We start from the raw sequence: 20,436 nt of genomic DNA on the forward strand, positions 1-20,436 counted from the left end.
AGGCTGACTCATCTCATCAAGCATCTCATCTTTGTGCAACATATAACACCTTCTATCCTTAGACGCCCAACTGATCTCAGTAGCCCAAAGACACTGGCTGGATTTACTGACAAACCACCCAGAAGGATAATATGGCAAAGCATTTTTTTAAGAAAACCTTGCATGTCAAGTATTAACCAGGTAACATCGAGGACAAAACCCGAACACTCCCAGCACAGATAGTGAGGCTGCCATGATGCGAGAGTCAGAGAGTGACATGGTGTATGTGTGTGTGCTCATCATGTTGGGAAATGCATTATGTCAGTTTCTCACAATTAAATGTGTTGTGTATGTGTTATATGTATAAATGTGTGTGTGTGTGTGTGTGTGTGTGTGTGTGTGTGTGTGTGTGTGTGTGTGCACTCAAAGAAATACAAATGTTTTAATGGAGGGTTTTAATGCTCTTCCTCCCTCCCTCTCCCTCTTTATCCTTTCCTATCTGCTCTCATCTAATCACTGAAATACCAAAGGGGGCTGACCTCATCACCCCAACGCCATGGTAACGCCCCGCAGCCGTGCACCCCGGGTCCCCAGGATCCTGGGAAGGTGGAGGAATGTGGAATGTGGTTGGTCTGTGAGAGAGAGCAGAGTGGACGTGCAGGGTGGGAGCAGAGCAACCTGAGGATGGATGGATTAAATGACAGCTAGAAGACACACACACACACACACACACACACACACACACACAGATGCACAAACTGTGCTAATACAACTCACACAGACACACAGGAAAACACACAATGTGTTACTTCTGTTGGCCAAAGTATTAAATGACATAACACTTTGGACCCTAGAGCTACACACACACACACACACACACACACACACACACACACTCACACACACATTATTAGACAAACATGTGATACCTGCTTTGCTATCAGCCATCAGAGTCTAATTCACTTTGTCTGTCCAGGCTGCAGGGCAGACCGATGGAGATGTGGAAGTGAAGGGTGCTGAAAGCCCTTATTTTCATTCATTCACACAATGTCAGAGTTGAAATATTTTAAATACTTCAGTTGCACTCGCTTTACTGCGGCTTACTAAATCACAGCGCCATTACACCTTCCTTTTGAACTGTTAAAGCCGTTCTGATGTGCCTGACGATGTAAATCAAGCGCACCTCACATAGTTGACCCTGCCGGTGAATGGGGTTTACGTCGGGGAACCAAACAGCCTGGTAGCCTGAACTCACAAGAACAGATGGCAAAGTAACAAATCACTGTTCTGAATGAATGTTCAGGTTAATATTTAGAGAGACTCTAAAGTTTAAATATTTAGTTTTGACTCAAAGCCACAAAGAGAAAGTCAGCTGTGGAGGAAAGTAAATCACAGTTTAGCTTTGAGATTTCTGTTTGCGTCTGTCTATGTGTGTGTAGTGCTCTTGTGCTTCTGTTGTTGTGAGGACCAAGGCTTTAAGAGTGAAGATATTTTAGAAAAGTGAGGACATTCTGGACAGCGCTTACTTCTCTAAAGGGCTTTTTGAGAGGAAAAGCTTGGTTTCAGAGTTAAAGTTAAAATTAGATTTAGCATTTAAAATAATGTTTTATGTTTATTTATGCTTAGGGGTAGTATAAGGGTTGAGGTTTGGCACATAGTTGTAGATGGTTAAAGATCCCATAAACTTGTCTCTGGAAAACAGTGCAACTTCAAAAATCTTGCTGCCTGCCATGTTCTCCCTGGTGTATTTTGAACAAACAAGTGGCCTCCATACTTTAGATTTTACATACAAGACATGTGATAAGCTTATAAAATATAACGCTGATATATAAACTAAACAACACTTTTGTTTTCACTTTTTTCATTTTGATTTATTCACAATTTCTATCTAGTGTTATGATAATATAATTTCCCATTAAAATATGCTTTGTAATTTGATGAAGGAGGAGTTTCTACTGGGTTTGATAATTGGGTGATTCTTCATCCACATTGCTCTGAGGAGTATAAAGTCATAGATTAAATACCTGTTGTTGTTATTATAAATCAGATGTACAGTATATTCATGTATCTCTGTGTCTTCCAAACAAACGATTGTCTTCAGAGAGGACAGTCTGGACAGTCCTTCTGGCTCATTAAAATGTCTGAAGCTATCAAAGGGATGTGAGGAGCTCATTTTATTGGCCATCAGTAAAGTCCATCTGCTGATACTGATACTGTATTCCACCTACTTTTAATGCACTCATCCTGGTTCAGTGGAGTTTACTCTGTGGCCCTATCTAATTTTTGTTGGCTGTGTTTTTCTCTTTGTTCCAGGAACCAGACCTGCAAGATCCTCTCAGTCTCTTGGCTGGCCGACTGATATTGTCATTTGTTTGTGCTTTGTGTTTCAGAATCAGAATCAGAATCAGAATCCCCGGGGGGAAATTGTACTAAACACAACTTCAAAAGTCAGTACTTAAAAAAAAAGTTCTGAGTTAAATAAAGAAATAAAGGAGAAAAAGTAAGAAAAAGAAGAAAACAAACAGGAGCGACTGTAACAGGCTGCATGCACGGTCGGCGCATGCGCACTACGATTTCACACTCACACACACACACTTCTCACACAGACATTGCATACATACTGACCTGCTATTTCCCTCTTTGTTACATACTTTAGAGCCAGGTTGTGACAACTGTGTTGTGCCATGATTAGCAAAACTCAAATGGTCAAACTAATGCATGCTTGTGCCCTGAGTTCTCATTAACTATTGCACTACAGGCCTTTATTTCTCATGCTGACAAAAAACAAAAAATTGAAACAAAAAAAATCAAGAATATGAATTGGGATTTTAATCAGAGGTTTTCTCAGCTGGTTTAGAGCTGGATAATAAGAACGTACACCCAGACTGGCATCCCATTTCCTTCTGTTTGAGCTCAGGCCCTCTTGCTCTCCCATCTGTGATTTTTTATTTTTCATTTTAAAGGAGAGGTTCTTGTGTTGTAGTAAAACAGCCATTGAGCACTTTGGGATCAGAATTGCAGACCTATGACAACCTCTAATCTGGATCTTTTTAGAAGACGTAGAATAGAAAATATAAGAAACCATAGAAATTTGAGTTTGTGTGTGTTCTCTTGTATGTAGGAGGAACCAAATGGCTATTCAATTAAATATCAATTAATTATTAATCCATTAACTGACAGAGTGATCTAAATTACTAAAAACACCAGAAAAAAACTATTTAACAGAGCGTGTAAGGTGTTGAAACAACATCAAAAACATTTCTTCATCATTGCAGGAGGAATAGCTTTTCAGTTCGAAAGCTGTGACATTCACACACACACACACACACACACACACACACACACACACACACACACACACACACTGTCCCTTGTCTCCATTCAGCAAACCCTCACAAACACTCATTCATTCATTCAACTCAAGGCCTACACAGGCAGCTCTCTAATCAAAACAAATCTTCAGAGACAGAGGCAGACAGAACGAGCGTGAGGCGCTCTGACTGTGTTGTCAATTAGCCGCAGCAGATCAATGGTACGGAGTGAAAGAAGCCGAAACAGGAAAGAGCCTGAATGAATCAAACAGGCCTGTTGTTTTCATGAGGTCTCTGATGTGGACCCAGAACTGAATGTTTAATTGTGTGTTTTTCAGCGTCTTCAAAGATTTGGTCAAGAATTAGGTTTATAGAAACAATGAGGCAGCTTGTGCAAAGACGCCTCCAGTGTGCTGGTTGCTACATTGTCCCGGACTTTTCCTTTCAGTGCTCATTTTCCCTCCTTTTGCTCCAGCTTTCATTCCGGCCTGTCCTTCACGGGTGTAATTCATTACCGCCTACATTCAGATGGTCACACACATGCCAGCATGCACATACATTTGGCTGGGAAAGAGAGACAATAACTGTTTGGTGTTTCAAAGGTGTGGGTGTAAACTATAAATGTATAGTTATCACTGCTTGTGTAATCTATGATATGAAAAAGTCCCTGTGCCAATTTTAAGTGCACACCACCCTGTATGTTTAGAGTAGTATGTGAATTGGCTCCTGGAACTGGAGAATGAACAATTCAGCTATACTGACTCACCCATTTATTTCTCTCCATTAACCAGACTTCCTCTGCACGTAACACGGTACAACAAGACACCTACGGCACTTTGAACAGGAGGAATGATTAAAGCAAGCAAAAAATGTTTCAATGTACATGTGGGCATGTGAATATTGTTTTAAGACAGTCAAAGTCCTCCTGGTTCAAGGTTCAACTTTATTGTTACTAAAATATATAGGACAATCGCACATGTTGTAGCCCCATCCATGCTGTGCATACATAACATTATAAGACAAAAAATTTAGTACAAAATAATATAGGTAACTAAATAGGACAAGGTAGAAAAAAAATTAGTAACAGTGACAGTAGCACTGAAGAAAAACAAAACTGTATATCTGTATATATGCTCATATCTCTGGAGCATGTTTGTCCGCTCTGCTCTGACAAGTTTAAAGAAATCCTTCATACTTTCAATAATTTGACAATCAAATTAAAAATGTCTATAAAAATGTCTATAAAAACCAAAACAACTAGCCACAGAGGACTTACTTTAACATTGTGAACACAATATACATTATAAGTAAAAGTACTCATGTAAAAATAACGTTGACTAGGATATAAAGATTTTGCATGCAAAGACAATTTGACAACATGTTGTGAGACAAATGAAAAATTAGGTAAAATATGTATTTCACAGTTTTACAAAAATATGTTTGTTTTCTTCATCACATCGTTAACTTAAAAACATGAACAGGTGAAGAGAAACAGCATGATATAGTAATGTTTCACATTATGGTATTGAAATGATGCAGGTAAGCTTCTGCTAAACTATCAAAATGTCAAGTGGAGCATCAAGTGATCACTATATTACACTTGGCAGAGGGGTCAGTCTATCTCACACAAAGTCACCGAGCCCTGCTGAAACCAAAAGCCTGGGAAGAGGGGTTCTGTGAATTTGGCATGGAAGGTGTGTATGAGGCTCAGCTGTCCTGATGTGACCCCGTAATAAGTCAGAGTACCACCTTCCCAATCCAGAAACACTGCTATTTTTGGGTAATGGGGCACTTGAATAGATGTGGATGTCTTCCCATGTCTAGCGGTGTATCCAGTCCTCGAGCAGAGCAGACTCCAGGAAAACTCATTGCATCCCAGGCCACCGTTACTATCCCATTTTCTACCCACGTCTTTATATGCCACTGCGATGCCGACCCTCCCTTTCCACTCCACCTCAAAGTAGCAGAGGCCTCTCAGGCCCTCCTCACAAAACACCTGGGTCCTCTTAAATCTGTCCCTGTTTTCAGGTCGTGGCACTCTGTCCTCCACCCTCTGTACAGTTGTTCCTTTCCTGTTCCCTTCAGACAGAACAAGCCTCCTGCTTGCTGTGTTTTCATCAAGCTTCAAATCTGCACCATCTGACAAAGAACACATAATTCAGTGTGTAAATGTGTGTGTTTGGTGTTTTTTGTATGTTGTTTAGATGAATCCAAACAACATCAATTCAAGATGAAATCTAAAGAAAAGTAAATATACATTTTATTTGATTTGTGATTTGGAATTTGATTTGAAAGTTTTACATCTGTTAAGAATATAATGAGCACGTAACAAATGTCACATGATAAGAAATGCATACATTATCAGACCCTCATTTCAAGTGTATCAGGCATTAGCTTAGTGTCTAAGGTTATACTGAAGTCATAAAATATTGGAAATCATTTCCAGAAAACGACTTACACTTCTTCAGCCCTGCCTTTAACCGATGCTCTCCACCGTGGTCCAAACTGTACAGAACGATGACAGTAGTGTTATCACAAACAGACAAATCCAACTTCAACACGTGATCTGAATCTGGATACATTATCTGCATAATGACACCTGATCCACGGGGTTTGCATTTAAACCTGGTATTGATAAATGTTCTGGTTATCTCGATTCTGCCTGCACTGTGATGTGATCACAGTATGAAAATGAGTTTCTTGAGTGTTTTGGTAAGTAGCCTGCTGGCTCATAAGATAAAAGATTTTGTTGAGATTTTGCCTTAGTGTAGATGTAGTCTTATTTCAGCTAGGAGAATCAGCTATATCACAACAAATGTGCACATATAAACACTGCATCCTGACAACATGACATACCAGAGTGTCTTCAGGCTCATGTTTGGATCCGCAACTACAGCAGAGAGCGTCGTCGCCCCATTGGCTCCTGGGTGATTGTAACTTAGATCCAGCTGTTTCAGGGAGGTCATTTTGGACTTGAGAGCTGAGGCCAGGAATAAGCAGCCTTTCTCTGTCACCTGACAACCTGACAACCTGCAGACCACACACACACACACACACACACACAATTATTTTGTAAGTTTCTCCTCCTAGTTGTTGTTGTTGTCTTTCTGTATAGCACTAACCTCACCTGACAATATCTGGTGGGCTGTTGTATGATTACTCCTACAGCAAAGCAAGTGGGCGTTTGTGCTGTGAAATGGTGAAAACCATAATAGCTAGAGCATTCATTGTTTTTGCAGCAAAAAGCTGCATTTTATCACTTTATCACATTGTACGTTCGTGATGACCTCATTACGTTACGTGCATGGTGACCCCAGAGGAGAGAAGCAGAGAAGCAGGTTGATAGGAAAGTCAGAGAGAGATTGAGAAACTAAAAAATGTACATATTTCAAATAATGTATGGAGTGTTAATATTTTGTTCATGTTTCTACAATTAGAAACCTTTTGGATTAATATGTTTTGTGTGTTTATTTAGCAAAATTTGATGAAAAAACATGTCAGATTTTAGTATTTTCTTTATTTATGACACTATTTCAATACTTTTATCAATTATTATGGTTTATTGACTTACATAAGCTTTTAGCTTAGGTTGTACAGATTTTAGAGATATGAAGCATTTGAAGATACTCCAAGAAATTACATCACAATAAACAAAAATACCAATATAGGCACTGGCGGACCTTTCAAAGATATTGTGTGGGTGTGCTGTCACTCACTATAAAATGTACAGTAAATACAATGTACACTTACTTGAGAATTTCCAGTTTACAGTGTAGACTCTTCAGGCCATCAGCAAGTCTCTGCACCCCTGAATCCAGTATGTCGTTATGACTCAGGTCCAGCTGTGTGAGATTAGAGGATGCAGAGTTGAGGACTGAGGATGACAGGCCTTTGCAGGATTCCTCAGAGAGCTCACACCAACTCAGCCTGTGAAAATATTTGTAATCAGAAACCCTACCAGAAACATCTGCTGTGGCAAAGTGAAAGAGTCACTAGTGGAGTGGCAAGATAGTGATCCCTGTTAACAGTGTTAAGTCACTGTTAAGCCAGAAACACCACAGATAGGAAGTGAATCTCAGACACTGTTTTTGGATAATGGCAGGTGGGAAGACAGTGAGGGATCATATTTGTGTTTCTGCACAGCCCTACTCACTGGCTGTGGTGCTGTCTGTCAATATACTTCACTGTTTATACCTTAAGAGTATATCTAAGTGAGCAGAAAAAAGAAGGATGGTCGCTAATATAGAACGAATTTTGGCCCAAACTTAGTCCACATGCTAATAGCAAGGGGCCAACACGGGACCTGAGGATGGCATATTAGGATGATCCCACTTGCAGCACGTTTGCTCACTCATAATGATAACTAGTGGTCAATGTGGGTCCTGAAGATGATTGCTTGAATTCATTCACAGCTGATGAATTCGTAAAGTGCAGAAAAGAGGACCTAGAGGACCCATTCTGACGGGCACAAGGATGCATTCTGGACAGATTCTGGCCGGACTTGAGGGTTTAGTCTCAGATCAAAGAAATTTGTCTGAGACAGGCAAAACACGGGAAAAGTCTTGTAATCTGCACAAGCCCTTAGAGAAAGGTGCCACCTGTCAGCAGACTCAATAGGTTTATGACAGCACAATATGATACCTACTGCAGGGTCGAATGATAGGTCATTATCTAAATTACATATATATACAAATAGCATTTATGAGAGAGCATAGTTTTTGAAAGTACTCACAGAGCAGTTTTGGAGACTTTGACCACCGGCAACATTCCTAGAAGAACTTTCTCTGACTTCAGGTACTTTTTCAGATCAAACTCATCAAGCTTCTCGTCTGATGTCAGCAGCACAAAAGTCAGAGCTGACCACTGGGAGGCGGAGAAATTTTCAAACGTGAGTGTGTTTGAGTTCAGGTAGTTTTTTACTTCTTCCACAAGGGAGTGGTCATTCAGCTCATTCAGACAGTGGAAAAGATTGCATTTTTTATCAGCATCACTGCTCTCTTCCCTAATTTTCTCTTTGATGTAGCCAATTGTTTCCCTGTTGGTCTCCTCGTTTCTTTCCTGTTTCTTTAGCAGCTCTTGCAATAGATTCTGATTGGTCTCCAGAGACAGGCCTAGCAGGAAGCGGAGAACCAGATCCCAGTCTCCATTTTTGGAATCTAAAGTCTTGTCCACTGCTGTCTTGTAGAAGTCTGATGCAGGCAAGTTTGCAACTGTTGAGGCGGGTATGGTGAGCACATTTTCACCTCTGTTACTGAATGTGTGAAAGACATAAAAAGCTGCCAGGAACTCTTGAATGCTCAGATGGACAAAGCAGAATAATTTCTGTTGGTACAGCACACGGCTTGCTCGTGTGATCTGAGTGAATAATCCTGAGAAGACTGCAGTGTTTGCGATGTCAACACTGCACTCTGTCAATTTTTCTTCAGTGAAGAGAAGGGTTCCTTCCTCTAGCCCCTCAAAAGCCAGTTTCCCCAGAGATAGGATTGTTTCCTTGTTCGTTGTATTCCAGCATGAATCTGTCTCAGAGCTCTCACCTGTCTCATCTCCACCATACTTCACATTAGCCTGTCTGCATTGTAACAAAATGAAGTATATGTACATGTCTGTCAGAGTCTTGGGCATCGTCTCTTCTTTGTTTCTGTTCACAAAGTCTTCCAGGACTTTTGCGGTGATCCAACAGAAGACAGGGATGTGACACATGATATAAAGGCTTCTTGATTTCTTTACATGTGACAAGATTTTCTCAGCCAAAACCTTATCACTGACTCTCTTCCTGAAGTACTCCTCCTTCTGCTCATCATTGAATCCTCGCACCTCTGTAACCCGGTCAACTTTATCAGCAGGGATATGGTTGGATGCTGCAGGTCGGGAGGTGATCCAGATTTGAGCTTTAGAAAGCAGCTCTCCTTGGATGAGGTTTGTCAGCAGAACATTCACTGAGGTTGGCCTTCTCACATCCTTCCAACAGTTACTTTCACTGAAGTCAAGATCAAGGTGACATTCATCCAGACCATCCAGAACAATCAGAATTCTGTACTTGTCATAGTCTATTATTTCTGATGTCTCCATACCCGGACAAAAATGATTAATAAGTTCCTCCAAACTGTGTTCTTCCTCTTTTCTCAAATTCAGCTCCCGGAAAGAAAGTGGAAAAATGTAAAATATGTCTGTGTTGGCCGTACCTTCAGCCCAGTCCAGCATGTACTTCATTGTAGCAATCGTCTTTCCAATGCCTGCCACTCCGATCGTGAGCACAGTTCTAATGGGTTTATTTTCTCCAGATGCTGATTTGAAGATGTCATGATATTTAATTGATGTTTCTTGCGTCACTGGTCTGAATTTTGCATTTTGAACCTGTCTGCTCTCATGCTCAACATTGACCTCTCCCCTCTCCTCCTCTATGATGTAGAGATCTGTGTAGATCTCATTCAGAAGAGCAGAGACTTTCTGCCTGTCGATCCCCTCAGACACACGGGCAAATTGCTCCTTCAGCTGAGATTTGAGTTTCCGTTGACTTGCAACGTCAGGTTTACCTGTAGGAAAATATTTTTTCAAGTTATTATCAGAAATTAGCCAATAGTTTTTAGTCTGAACCAGAGTTTGATTGCTCCCTCCTCCTCTTTATCCTGCTGGTCTGTGCTATTAAAAATAGATATGTCTTAAAGGCTTAAAGTTCCATTTAGTTCTGAGGGAACTTCCTAGTTCAAAACTAGACTAAATCTAAGACAATTTCAAACCATGTCTGAGGGTTCTCAGTTTTCATTTCATGGCAGTTATGAGCATTTTTGCCTACTCATTGCTGCTGTTTGCTTTTAATTAATGTGTATTATTTATACTAATATTAATAATTCAAACATGCTTGTTTGATTGCACCCTTATTAATACAGTTTCATCTGCACCCATAAACTTACATCGTATTTCTGTCATCCTGCCGACACATGTCATCTGTTTGGCAGCTGAAGGTCGGGAGGTTATCCAGAGCCTGGCAGAAGGAAGCAGCTTTCCTGTGATGAGGTTTGTCAACAGCACATCCACTGAAGCTGGCTCTCTGACATCAGTCAAGATGTTGTTGTTGTCAAAGTCAAGAGGAAGTTGGTAAGCGTCCAATCCATCCAAGACAAATAAAACTTTGAACTGTTCAAAGTTAGAGATTACAAATTCATTAGTTTCCTTGAAGAAAAGATTCAGTAGGCCCACCAAACTGACTTGTTTCTCTTTCATGAAATTAAACTTAGAAAAGTTAAGTGGAAATATAACTTCTGCATCAACTGTTGTCAGCCTATTGTCATTTTCAGCCCACTTTTTTATGAATTTCTGCACATGAAAGGATTTTCCAATACCAGCTTCTCCGATAGTCAGCACAGTTCTGACTGTTTGTCCTTTTGTATCTTTGAAGATATCAGATACTGCATTCACTTGTGTCTTTGATTTTGCCACAGTAGGCCCATTTTTCTCTTCATCATCGACCTCACCACTTCTGTCTTCTCTCATGATGTGTTCTGTGTTTTTGTGGTTAGGATGATTTATGTCTTCATCTTGAGTGGTCTCTCTAAGAAATCTTTGTCTCAGAGTTGATACCAGCTGCTGCCGGCGCTTCAAGGTCTCTGAATAAACAGAACAAAGTTCAGCATATTATTGATGAAGGATAGATGCAGCATTAATCAGTTATTTTTAAGTATTATAAAAGCCATGGTTTTGAACATGGCCAGCTAAAATTATTTTCAGTACAACACAGTGAGCAAGTAACACTAAAACAATATTTTAAAGTTACCAATGTTTAATAAAATGAACTTTTGTTGAAACACATGGGTTTATTTATAAAACATTTGCCATCATTTTCCAATCTAACAAAAAGAATGAGACATGATACAGATCACACAATACAGAGTATGAGCAATGAAAATATGTTACGGTCATAGTTTCATACCTCGACATTCTGTCACTTTCTGAATATATTCAGAAGGAATCTTATGAACTCCTGAAGGTTGAGAAATAATCCAGAGATGAGCTGAGGGAAGCAAATTCCCCTTGATGAGGTTTGTTAGTAGCACATCCATCGAGGCTGCCTCTTCCATATCGGTCAGGTCCTTGTTCTTTTCAAAATCCAGAGGAAGTCCACATTCTTCCAAGCCATCAAGGACAAAAGCTACTTTACACTTGTCGTATTTGCAAACTCTGCTGTGTTTGTTGTCATTGAGGGAATGATGAAGCAGATCTTTCATGTTTCGAACTTCTCTCATTGAATTCAGCTCGCTGAAATGAAATGACACTATCAAGTCTATGTATTTGTTGGATTTTCCTTTTGCCCAGTCCACAGTGAACATCCTTGCTTGAAATGTTTTACCAATACGAGCCACGCCCGTCATTAGCACTGTCCGCACTCCCTTTTCCCTTTTCTTACGAAATAATGTATGATAGGTTTGTGCTTTATCTTTCTTGTGCTTGACAGTTTTGATCTCATAGATTTCTGTGTCAGTTTCATGTCCTCGCAGTTCCTCTTCATGCTGACTGAGGATTTTCGTCTTCAGGTCTGCTGTGAGCTTGTGTTTGTCATTTTTGTCTATAGAAATGATAAAGACAATACAAAGAAAGCAGAATGCAGTAATTGCTCTTAATTTTACACTCCTAAACAATACAATAGCAGCTATGTAATACAGTGTCACATGATGTATTGTGTTATACCTGCAGTTAAAGCCCAGGGAGGAAAATGGCATAGAACATTGAAACGTGAGTATGAATTTGCAATGTTTTGTGTTTGATTTTAAACCTTTGCTGTCGAGCTCATCCTTTAACTGGTCAGTTCCCATGGAAGCACTGCTGGGCACAGTCGACACTGGTCTCTGTGACTGGGGTGGGCTTCAACACAGACAGAACATTTCTTACATGTTTGTCAATACAAAAAGATCCATTTAATGTGGCAAATATGAATATCCTTATTAATGATCGAGGTGAAATGCATCTCAGGCATTTTTTCATAACATTACTTTGTCTTTTTTCTGTTATCTGTTCATTTTAACATCTGTGACAACTGTTGAGCTTCAAGGTGGAAGTTACAGTATTTCTTTTTCTATGTCAGTCATTCTCTTAGATTTATTTCTCTCTGTATCAGACATCATCAACGTAACCAAAATATCTGAGAGGTTCACCCTTGGACCGGTCAGTTCTCATGGAAATGTTGCTGGGTGCAAATTATTTTTAAGTTTCAAGATGGCATTTACAATTTATTTTCTCTTCGTCTCTGAATCTCTCTGTATCAAAGTACCAACTTTACAAAAGTATCTTACCCCAGTTCTCCTTTACTGAAGTGGAGAGGTTCATCCTTGGACCGGTCACTTTCCATGGAAACGTAGCTGGGTGCCGGGGAAACTGGTCTTTCTTCTTCAAGCAGACTTCAACACAGATTTTAAATGCTTTTACATTACCAAACCTTAACACTGTGAACATCCTTAACATTATTTTTAAGCTTCAAGATGGCATTTACAATTTATTTTCTCTTTGTATCAAAGTACCAACTTTACAAAAGTATCTTACCCCGGTTCTCCTTTACTGAAGTGGAGAGGTTCATCCTTGGACCGGTCACTTTCCATGGAAATGTAGCTGGGTGCCGGGGAAACTGGTCTTTCTTCTTCAAGCAGACTTCAACACAGATTTTTAAATGCTTTTACATTACCAAACCTTAACACTGTGAACATCCTTAACATTATTTTTAAGCTTCAAGATGGCATTTACAATTTATTTTCTCTTTGCATCAAAGTACCAACTTTACAAAAGTATCTTACCCCGGTTCTCCTTTACTGAAGTGGAGAGGTTCATCCTTGGACCGGTCACTTTCCATGGAAACGTAGCTAGGTGCCGGGGAAACTGGTCTTTCTTCTTCAAGCAGACTTCAACACAGATTTTTAAATGCTTTTACATTGCCAAACCTTAACTCTTATAACATCTATGAGCTTCAAGGTGGAACATACAGTATATCTCATTCTATGTCAGTCATTCTTTATTTTCTCTCTATATCAAACCACTGAAGTTGAGAGGTTCACGCTTGGACCAGTCACTTTTCATGGAAATATTGCTGGGTGCTGGAGAGACTGGCCTTTTGTGCTCAAGCCATCATAACGTAGATTTTAAAAAGGGAATTGCTGCTATCAGCAAATCCACACACATAGGTGAGGAATAAAAAGTTGAACATCTCTCTAGAGCTTTAAGGTGAAATGCATTTCTGACATAATTTCTTCAACAATCGTTAATTCAGTATGAAGAGTGGGCATGCACCACGTATTTAATATGATTTGTGTGAGGGGAGACTGAGTCGATTGGAAAAAAGTTCCACTTACTTGTCAGTTGCTGTGGCGATGGCCTGTTCCTGAGACATGTTGGTTTTAGGGTAATTTGACCTGTTTTCTGCTCTCCAGAGAGGCTGAATACAGTGGCTGTATCTTGTTCCTTTGTTACAGAATTATATTATTTCCAGCTCCTTGTGTTTTTCACCAGGTTATAGTTGCAGTGTAGTCCCATTCTTTGTGTTTTCTAGATAGGCTTGCCCTCGACACAAAGGCCATCACCTTATCTAGAGCACACAGAAGGTTTCAAGTTAGTCTCACTGACTTGTTGAGACAGAGAGGACTGTCTCAACAAGTCACCAACCAGAGTAGAATTTCCCTGAAAAATAGAAAATTCGTTCAGTTTCTTATGTATCAAGAAAATCTGATCATAGTCTAGGAGTAGCACCAGATGACTTCTTCCAAAGCTATTGTGGGAGGGCAAAGTAAGTGGTTAATGATTGTTAGTGTAATATGTGGACCTTGACCTTGATGTGTAGCATCAAATATGGTGTGATTAAGTTTAAAAATGAATGCCTGACAGACATCAACCCAAAGGCTTGTAAAATCCTACAACTAAATACTATGCTATGCTATAACTTTACAAGTTAGGCATGTGATTAAAAAGTACACAGGAAATAAGCATCACCTGGCAGAGCTGACAGCTACACTTTCAGTTTCTTTTTTAGTTAGCACAACTGGCATTTCCATCACCTCTGAGAGCAACTGAAGTTTACCCAATGAACATATATGGAAATAAGTCATCAATATATGTGACAAAGTGGGTGAGATTTTTGTCCCCATTTTCACCACCATAGTTTAAACCATGCTTGTTTGCTTTAGCCATATTTTTGTTTGCGTTTTGCATTATATTTGGTTAGAGTTCATGTACAGCTACATTTTTGGTTAAAGTAAAACACAGAGACCAGTATTGTTTAGTTTAGTTATTGTCTATTCAGGTCTGTATTCCATAAGTGTCTTTCTTTTCTACTTACCATACTCATCATGTGTTCCAGGGAGAAGACGAAGAAGTGCCCAACCACTTCCTCTTTTTATGCTCTGGGTGACATCGTTATTGATGTCACAGGATTAGACCAAGTATGGGGGTGAAGGTAAAGTAGTTAAAGTTATTTTGTGATGATTGTAATCTATTTATTTATAGTTACCAATATATGCTATATGATAAGATATGTGAATGTGATAACTTTATCACTTACCTGCTTTCCAGTGACGTGTAGCATGGTGCCACTTTTATTTTTGTAAATAAACCAAAGTTTGTTTGAAATGGACCACTCTTCTCGCATGTTCCTCCTATCACGTTCCTAGCCCTCTGGCCAAGCTTCTCCACAATGTATATGAGATATGCAGGATTTGTATATTAACACAGATTGTAAGTAATGAAAAATAAGTAAATGAGAAAAAAAATTAATTAATTGATAGAATTGATCTTCAATTCAGTTTTTAATCTTAGTAATTTGGCCAGGATTCATGTCTTTAAAATCAAATACTCTGTTGAATTGCTTTGGATATAAGTCACTGGTCAACTTCTATCTGATAAGCCAGTTGTATTTCTTAACAAATTTGAATTTGCCAATATACAGATTTGGTAATGTTAACATTGAATTAGTATATAAAATCATTCCTTTGGCCAAAAGTAAGAATGGTTTTGGGACAGCATTAGTACGATGGCCCGGAACTTCAGAAAACACATGCAAATAGACAAAACACACTGCAAATACAGAAACGTGCTGCAATTAACAACAACGTTATTGAAGTCAGGTCAGGCATATCATCCGTTCTGGTGGCAGCTGTGGGAATGTTTCCCAGTGACAGTTATTGGCCACATAATGTGGACCGAATTATGTTTTCTATTAACATAATGAGCAAATAATTGTATAATTTCCCCTCCGGGGATCAATAAAGTATTTCTGATTCTGATTCTCAAATGTTGTTAATTAACGTACCTGGCAAGTCACAAAAATGTTGATACTGAACGAATCAGTAAAATGTTCACTGACAACGTATTGCATTTGTTTTCCGCCAAAATAGGCAATCTTGAAATAGACTATCGACTCATAGTGACTACAGCATTATTCAGCATTTTTATGGTTGTGTTTAGGCACTGGCAGCACTTGATTAAGGTGAGGGAAAGATCATGGTATTATTTGATACAAACAAAGTCCACAGTGACATGATACATTTTTATTAACATTTAACTGAAATCATGATCAGAGCTCAAAATGCATTGTGTCTGAAAGGGCCTTTACTCTTTTTTGTCGTGTGCCTGCCTTTTTCTTTTTAGACCAAATTTTATCTTTTTAAGGCTACTAGTTTATTCAACCTGCTACCTTTTAAAGGGCAGATTGCTTCGGAAGAAATGTAGCAGTTCAGAAATCATACTCTTCTGGTTTCACCAGGAAAAGTGCATTGTACGTGTGTTCGGTTTTTGAATGTTTATATCCATTTAGTGGGTCAACATGCAGCTCTCACAAGCACTATGACTACAGTGTTTCCACCTCAGTAACACACAGCCAAATACCTCCTGAAACCAGGCCGGTTTATTTGACATAATGACTGTGAAAGCACTCTGATACTCAATCGGTGCATTAATAATTTAATATAAATATAAATGCTAGTGAAAGGGGCACTTAAACATTGAGACTGAGGATATTTTTGGAATGTGAGAACATTTTGTTCGGTCCTCACTTCTTCAAAAGGCTGTTTGAGGGTTAAGGTTTAAGGTTATCATTAGGTTTAGGTTAGGTTTCGGCTAAGGGTTGGTGTTGTGCAGTTGTGATGGTTAAGGATGTGGATTAGGGGCTAAGGAAAGCTGTCAACAAGCGTCCTCACAAGCATAGGAGTACATGTTTGTGTGTGTGTGTTTGTGTGCCTGTGAGTGCATGGAGGGTGCAGTCTTAGTGATAACATTAGTGTCCTTGTTCTAAAGGTGAGACCCATCCATTACAGTCACACACAGTCACACACACACACACACACACACACACACACACAGCTGTATGTTTCCAGACCGGAATGTAAATGTGTGTGTGTTTTTGTATGTCAGGTATTTTGAGAGTCTGTGTATGTGTTTCAGAATAAAAGCATGGGGCAAGGAAGGTAAATAATTGAGAAGACTCCTCATAGAAATGCAGGAATTTCGAACCTCTTCAATCTCACTGCGTCACGCATCGCCACTCGTGAGGTCCACATACACACAAAATGACAGACACGCACATGACCCTGCAAACCTGTGCTGTGTTTTGCCCAAGACAGCGTGTGTGTGTGGGAGAGGCAGCGATTCAGTATGTGAGTGTGTGTGTTTGATTTCACTGCCTTCACACTGTGTACACATGGTCAGCACCTGTTCGCTGCTCCCCTCCATGTCTTTTTACTACCCATGCAGCTCATTGAACCCTCATTACCCTTCCACCCTGACTCACCCCTTCTCGCTCCTCCTTCTCTCTCCTTATCTCTTTTTTTCAGTTAACTGTCTTCAATCTTCTGCCCTCCACCCATAAAAGAGTATTAAAGTAGCAAGTAGTAAAGACAAGTTTTATGTGGCATTTCCATAAATTTGAATCACAAGAGACAAATTAAAAGAAGAATGCAGCAGAGGCTGGGGTTACAGATGTGATCCGGGTGTGTGGGAAAAATAAGGAAAGAGTGGGAGAGAATGATAAATTGTTCACTTTAGTGCTCACTTCTCAAGTTTGAATATCTGTTCAAATCTATTCTGTCCAAATGCAGAAACATGTGCACCGCGACTATAAATTTACAGCAGAAAAGAATCTGACGATAGAACTCTGCCATGTTGAAAACTTATCAAGCATTCCTGTGAACCCTTATAACTAAACACCAAGAATATAGACATCACTGGAGCAGAAACAGTACTGATGAATGACCCCGCTGGACAATGTCCAAAAGAACAGCAGGACGTGATACAGAGAGCAATGAAAATCACAGAGTCATGTGTGTGCGCCCTGCCAAACTCAGGGTATTATATATTTACTTTCAACTGTGGATGGAACATTTTGTCCTGTGATTGAGCTCATTGTGTTTTGATGAGCCACTTCTAAATTACTGCATCTGATTGTCACTATGGTGTCGTATAACTTAACTGTCACATCGATAGCAGCAATAAGGTCAATGTAAAAATTGGATCATGAAGTTGGCACTTCACAGCAGGAAGGTGAATTTATAAATCAAGATTCATGCCGCCAGCATGACTCTAGAGATGTCACTGTCGGCCAGTTGGTCAATCCAGCACTTCGGCCACGACTTATACTGTATATCTCAACAACTATTAGATGGATTGCCATTCAATTTTGTACATATAATCATGGTTCCCAGAGGATGAATCCTAATGGCTTTAGTGATCCTCTGACTCTTCTATTCTATTCTAGTGCCACCATGAGGATGGCATTTCTGGTTGTGAGATAAATGTCTCAACAACTATGTAACACATTTCGATGAAAGTAATGACTTTTAAAAATACAATTTAAGTTGTGCAATACTTTGGTTTCAGCTTCAGGTGTACTTTGTGTTGTGTGGTGCTTATTAGAAAATGTTAGCATGCTAACCCGCTACACTTAGACTGTGAAGATGGTAAACATTGTACCTGCTAAACATCAGCAAGTTAGTATTGTAATTGTGAGCAAGTTTCCATTCTAGCGTTAGCATTTAGCTCAGTACAGCCTCACAGAGCCGCTAGCATGACTGCAGATTCTCAGTCTTGTTTTACCATAACTTATTGAGAGGTGATAAATGTTGTAAAAGATGAAATGTCAGCTGTTTCTAAATGGTTTTAGCTGGATAAGCTTATTAAGTGCCATATACACAATTCTTAGGAATTAGATGAAAGATTAAATTGGAAAAACCATATTGAACACGTAAGCAAGAGGTCCACGAAGACGATTGGTATATTGATTAAGGTTTGGTCCATCCTTCTTCTCATTTAACTCTTTATTCCAGTATCATTTTTCCCTATTTTAACTACATCAAGACATCAATTTTTTTAATCAAATTTACAGGTCCACAGTTATGTAATTCATACGACACTCATTATTGTGCAAATAAACTAAACTAAAACTAACTAATCAGTATCATTTTTAATTGCAAGAACAGTGACAAAATGTGTCATCCTCAAAGTTTTGGCAAAATGCCAAGGTTGTGATATTTAAATTTAGAAATTAGATTTTATTTCTTTTCACAAACACAACCTTCCCAGGTAACCTGACTGGCTACAAAGAATCACTTATTTGTGAGAGATTTGATATAGTGGATATATCTCAGGATGATTGCATGAAAACACCATGTGGGAAATCACAAGTTGGTATAATCCCCTTAATCTATTTTCACTCTGTGCTTTTCTGTCCCTTTCTCTCCTCTCTCCCTCTGTCTTTATTCTTTTTCCATTTCTGCGACTTCCTTCTTGGCCCCTCTGCTTTTATTTTCTTTCTTCTTTTGTCAAGCGCTCCTTCCTGTGGCTAAAGTTTGGTTAATGAGACGGTTGGGGGCCACAGCCTGCAACACAAAGAAACATGAAACACACATATGCATGGATGTGGCTCCCTGCTGATAGACACATGGGATGCTAAAACACAAACACACACACACACACACAAAGGCCAAAATCTTCCGGTGGACGAGCTCAACTCAGCAGAGTGTGACAAAAACAGCAAAAACTTGAGATAACACGGTTTGTGATTTGTTACAAGGTCTCCTAGAAATTAAGTTCATATAATACTATTTTTTTGTATTATTATGCTTGGCTTTTGCTCACAGACATAATTTTCTCAAGGGGATTTGGTTTAGGCAACAACAGCAGGAAAGATTGTGATTTCATATATGGGGACTAATATTTTTTCAGGCCACTGCAGAACAAACGAACTGGACAGTTTCACAGCCAAGATGCTGACAGCACTAAGCTTATGAGAGCTGAACTCCATGTTGTGCTGTGAAATATGGTGTTGTGTGATATTTTACTGCTCATGCCTTGACTCTGAGGTGAGAGAGGGTTTTAAAGGATTAAGAGTGATGAATGACCAGGGATTCAAGAGGGGAAGATTCAACATTAATTGTTTCTGTCATGTTTGAACTGTTCAGTCCAGATTGATCAACATGAGGTGCAGCCTACGCTCACCAGAAAGGAAGAGAGGAATGAATAATTGATTTGTTTTCACTGATGTGTATACACTAAGAAAAAAATCCACACATTCAGTGGTTGGTTTTTGTTATTTAATCTGTTATAGTTAAATTGTCATCCCTTAAAGTAAATGTGGTGTCATTATTCATTTAATGTTGTCCGCCCCATTATTATCAAAACGAATGTGTGACAGAATGACAGAAACTCCTCTCTGTATAATGCGGTACAGTTCAACAGCACAGTGTGTGTGTGTGTGTGTGTGTGTGTGTGTGTGTGTGTGTGTATTGTCACAGCCCAGGCTCGGTGAGCTATAGACAGAGAGAAAACAAGATTTAACATAATTTAAGACAGACGCAAAGTAATAAATTAATCTGTAGTCTGTAAATCGGTGGTGAGTGCGATGCTGAATGTATGTGAAGACAAAACAAAGAGGAAAACCAAACCAAAAGGGTAGATTATGGCTGTATATTCGAAACCTCCTTCTATATACTACCGACAAATGCAGTATGCAGTACATACAGCAAACTGCCTTATATATCAGTATGCAGTATGAAACTGTCATATCGATTTATTTTGCAGTATGCCGGGCCAGGCTTAGCCGGTTTCATCATCATGCAGGTGTTATGCCCTATGAAAGTCGGAACAAACTTTTATTGTGTATATGGAGCATGCTGAGGAGAGGCAG

At 39.4% G+C, this 20,436-nt stretch overlaps 1 protein-coding gene across 1 annotated transcript; it reads right to left on the minus strand.

Annotated features, from left to right (window-relative positions):
- Nucleotides 1-4,902: 4,902 nt before the first annotated feature.
- On the minus strand, nt 4,903-13,659 carry LOC139288484 (NLR family CARD domain-containing protein 3-like). Its single transcript, XM_070909788.1, has 11 exons — nt 13,622-13,659; nt 13,070-13,174; nt 12,822-12,926; nt 12,575-12,679; nt 12,058-12,146; nt 11,635-11,850; nt 8,023-9,823; nt 7,041-7,217; nt 6,147-6,320; nt 5,749-5,795; nt 4,903-5,420 (listed from the first exon to the last, which is right to left on the minus strand). The coding sequence occupies exons 1-11, from the start codon at nt 13,657-13,659 to the stop codon at nt 4,903-4,905; spliced, it is 3,375 nt and encodes a 1,124-aa protein (XP_070765889.1).
- Between the last annotated feature and the right edge of the window lie 6,777 nt (nt 13,660-20,436).

The sequence above is a fragment of the Enoplosus armatus genome, chromosome 8 (assembly GCF_043641665.1).
Source record: "Enoplosus armatus isolate fEnoArm2 chromosome 8, fEnoArm2.hap1, whole genome shotgun sequence".
Taxonomy (NCBI): Eukaryota; Metazoa; Chordata; class Actinopteri; order Centrarchiformes; family Enoplosidae; genus Enoplosus; species Enoplosus armatus.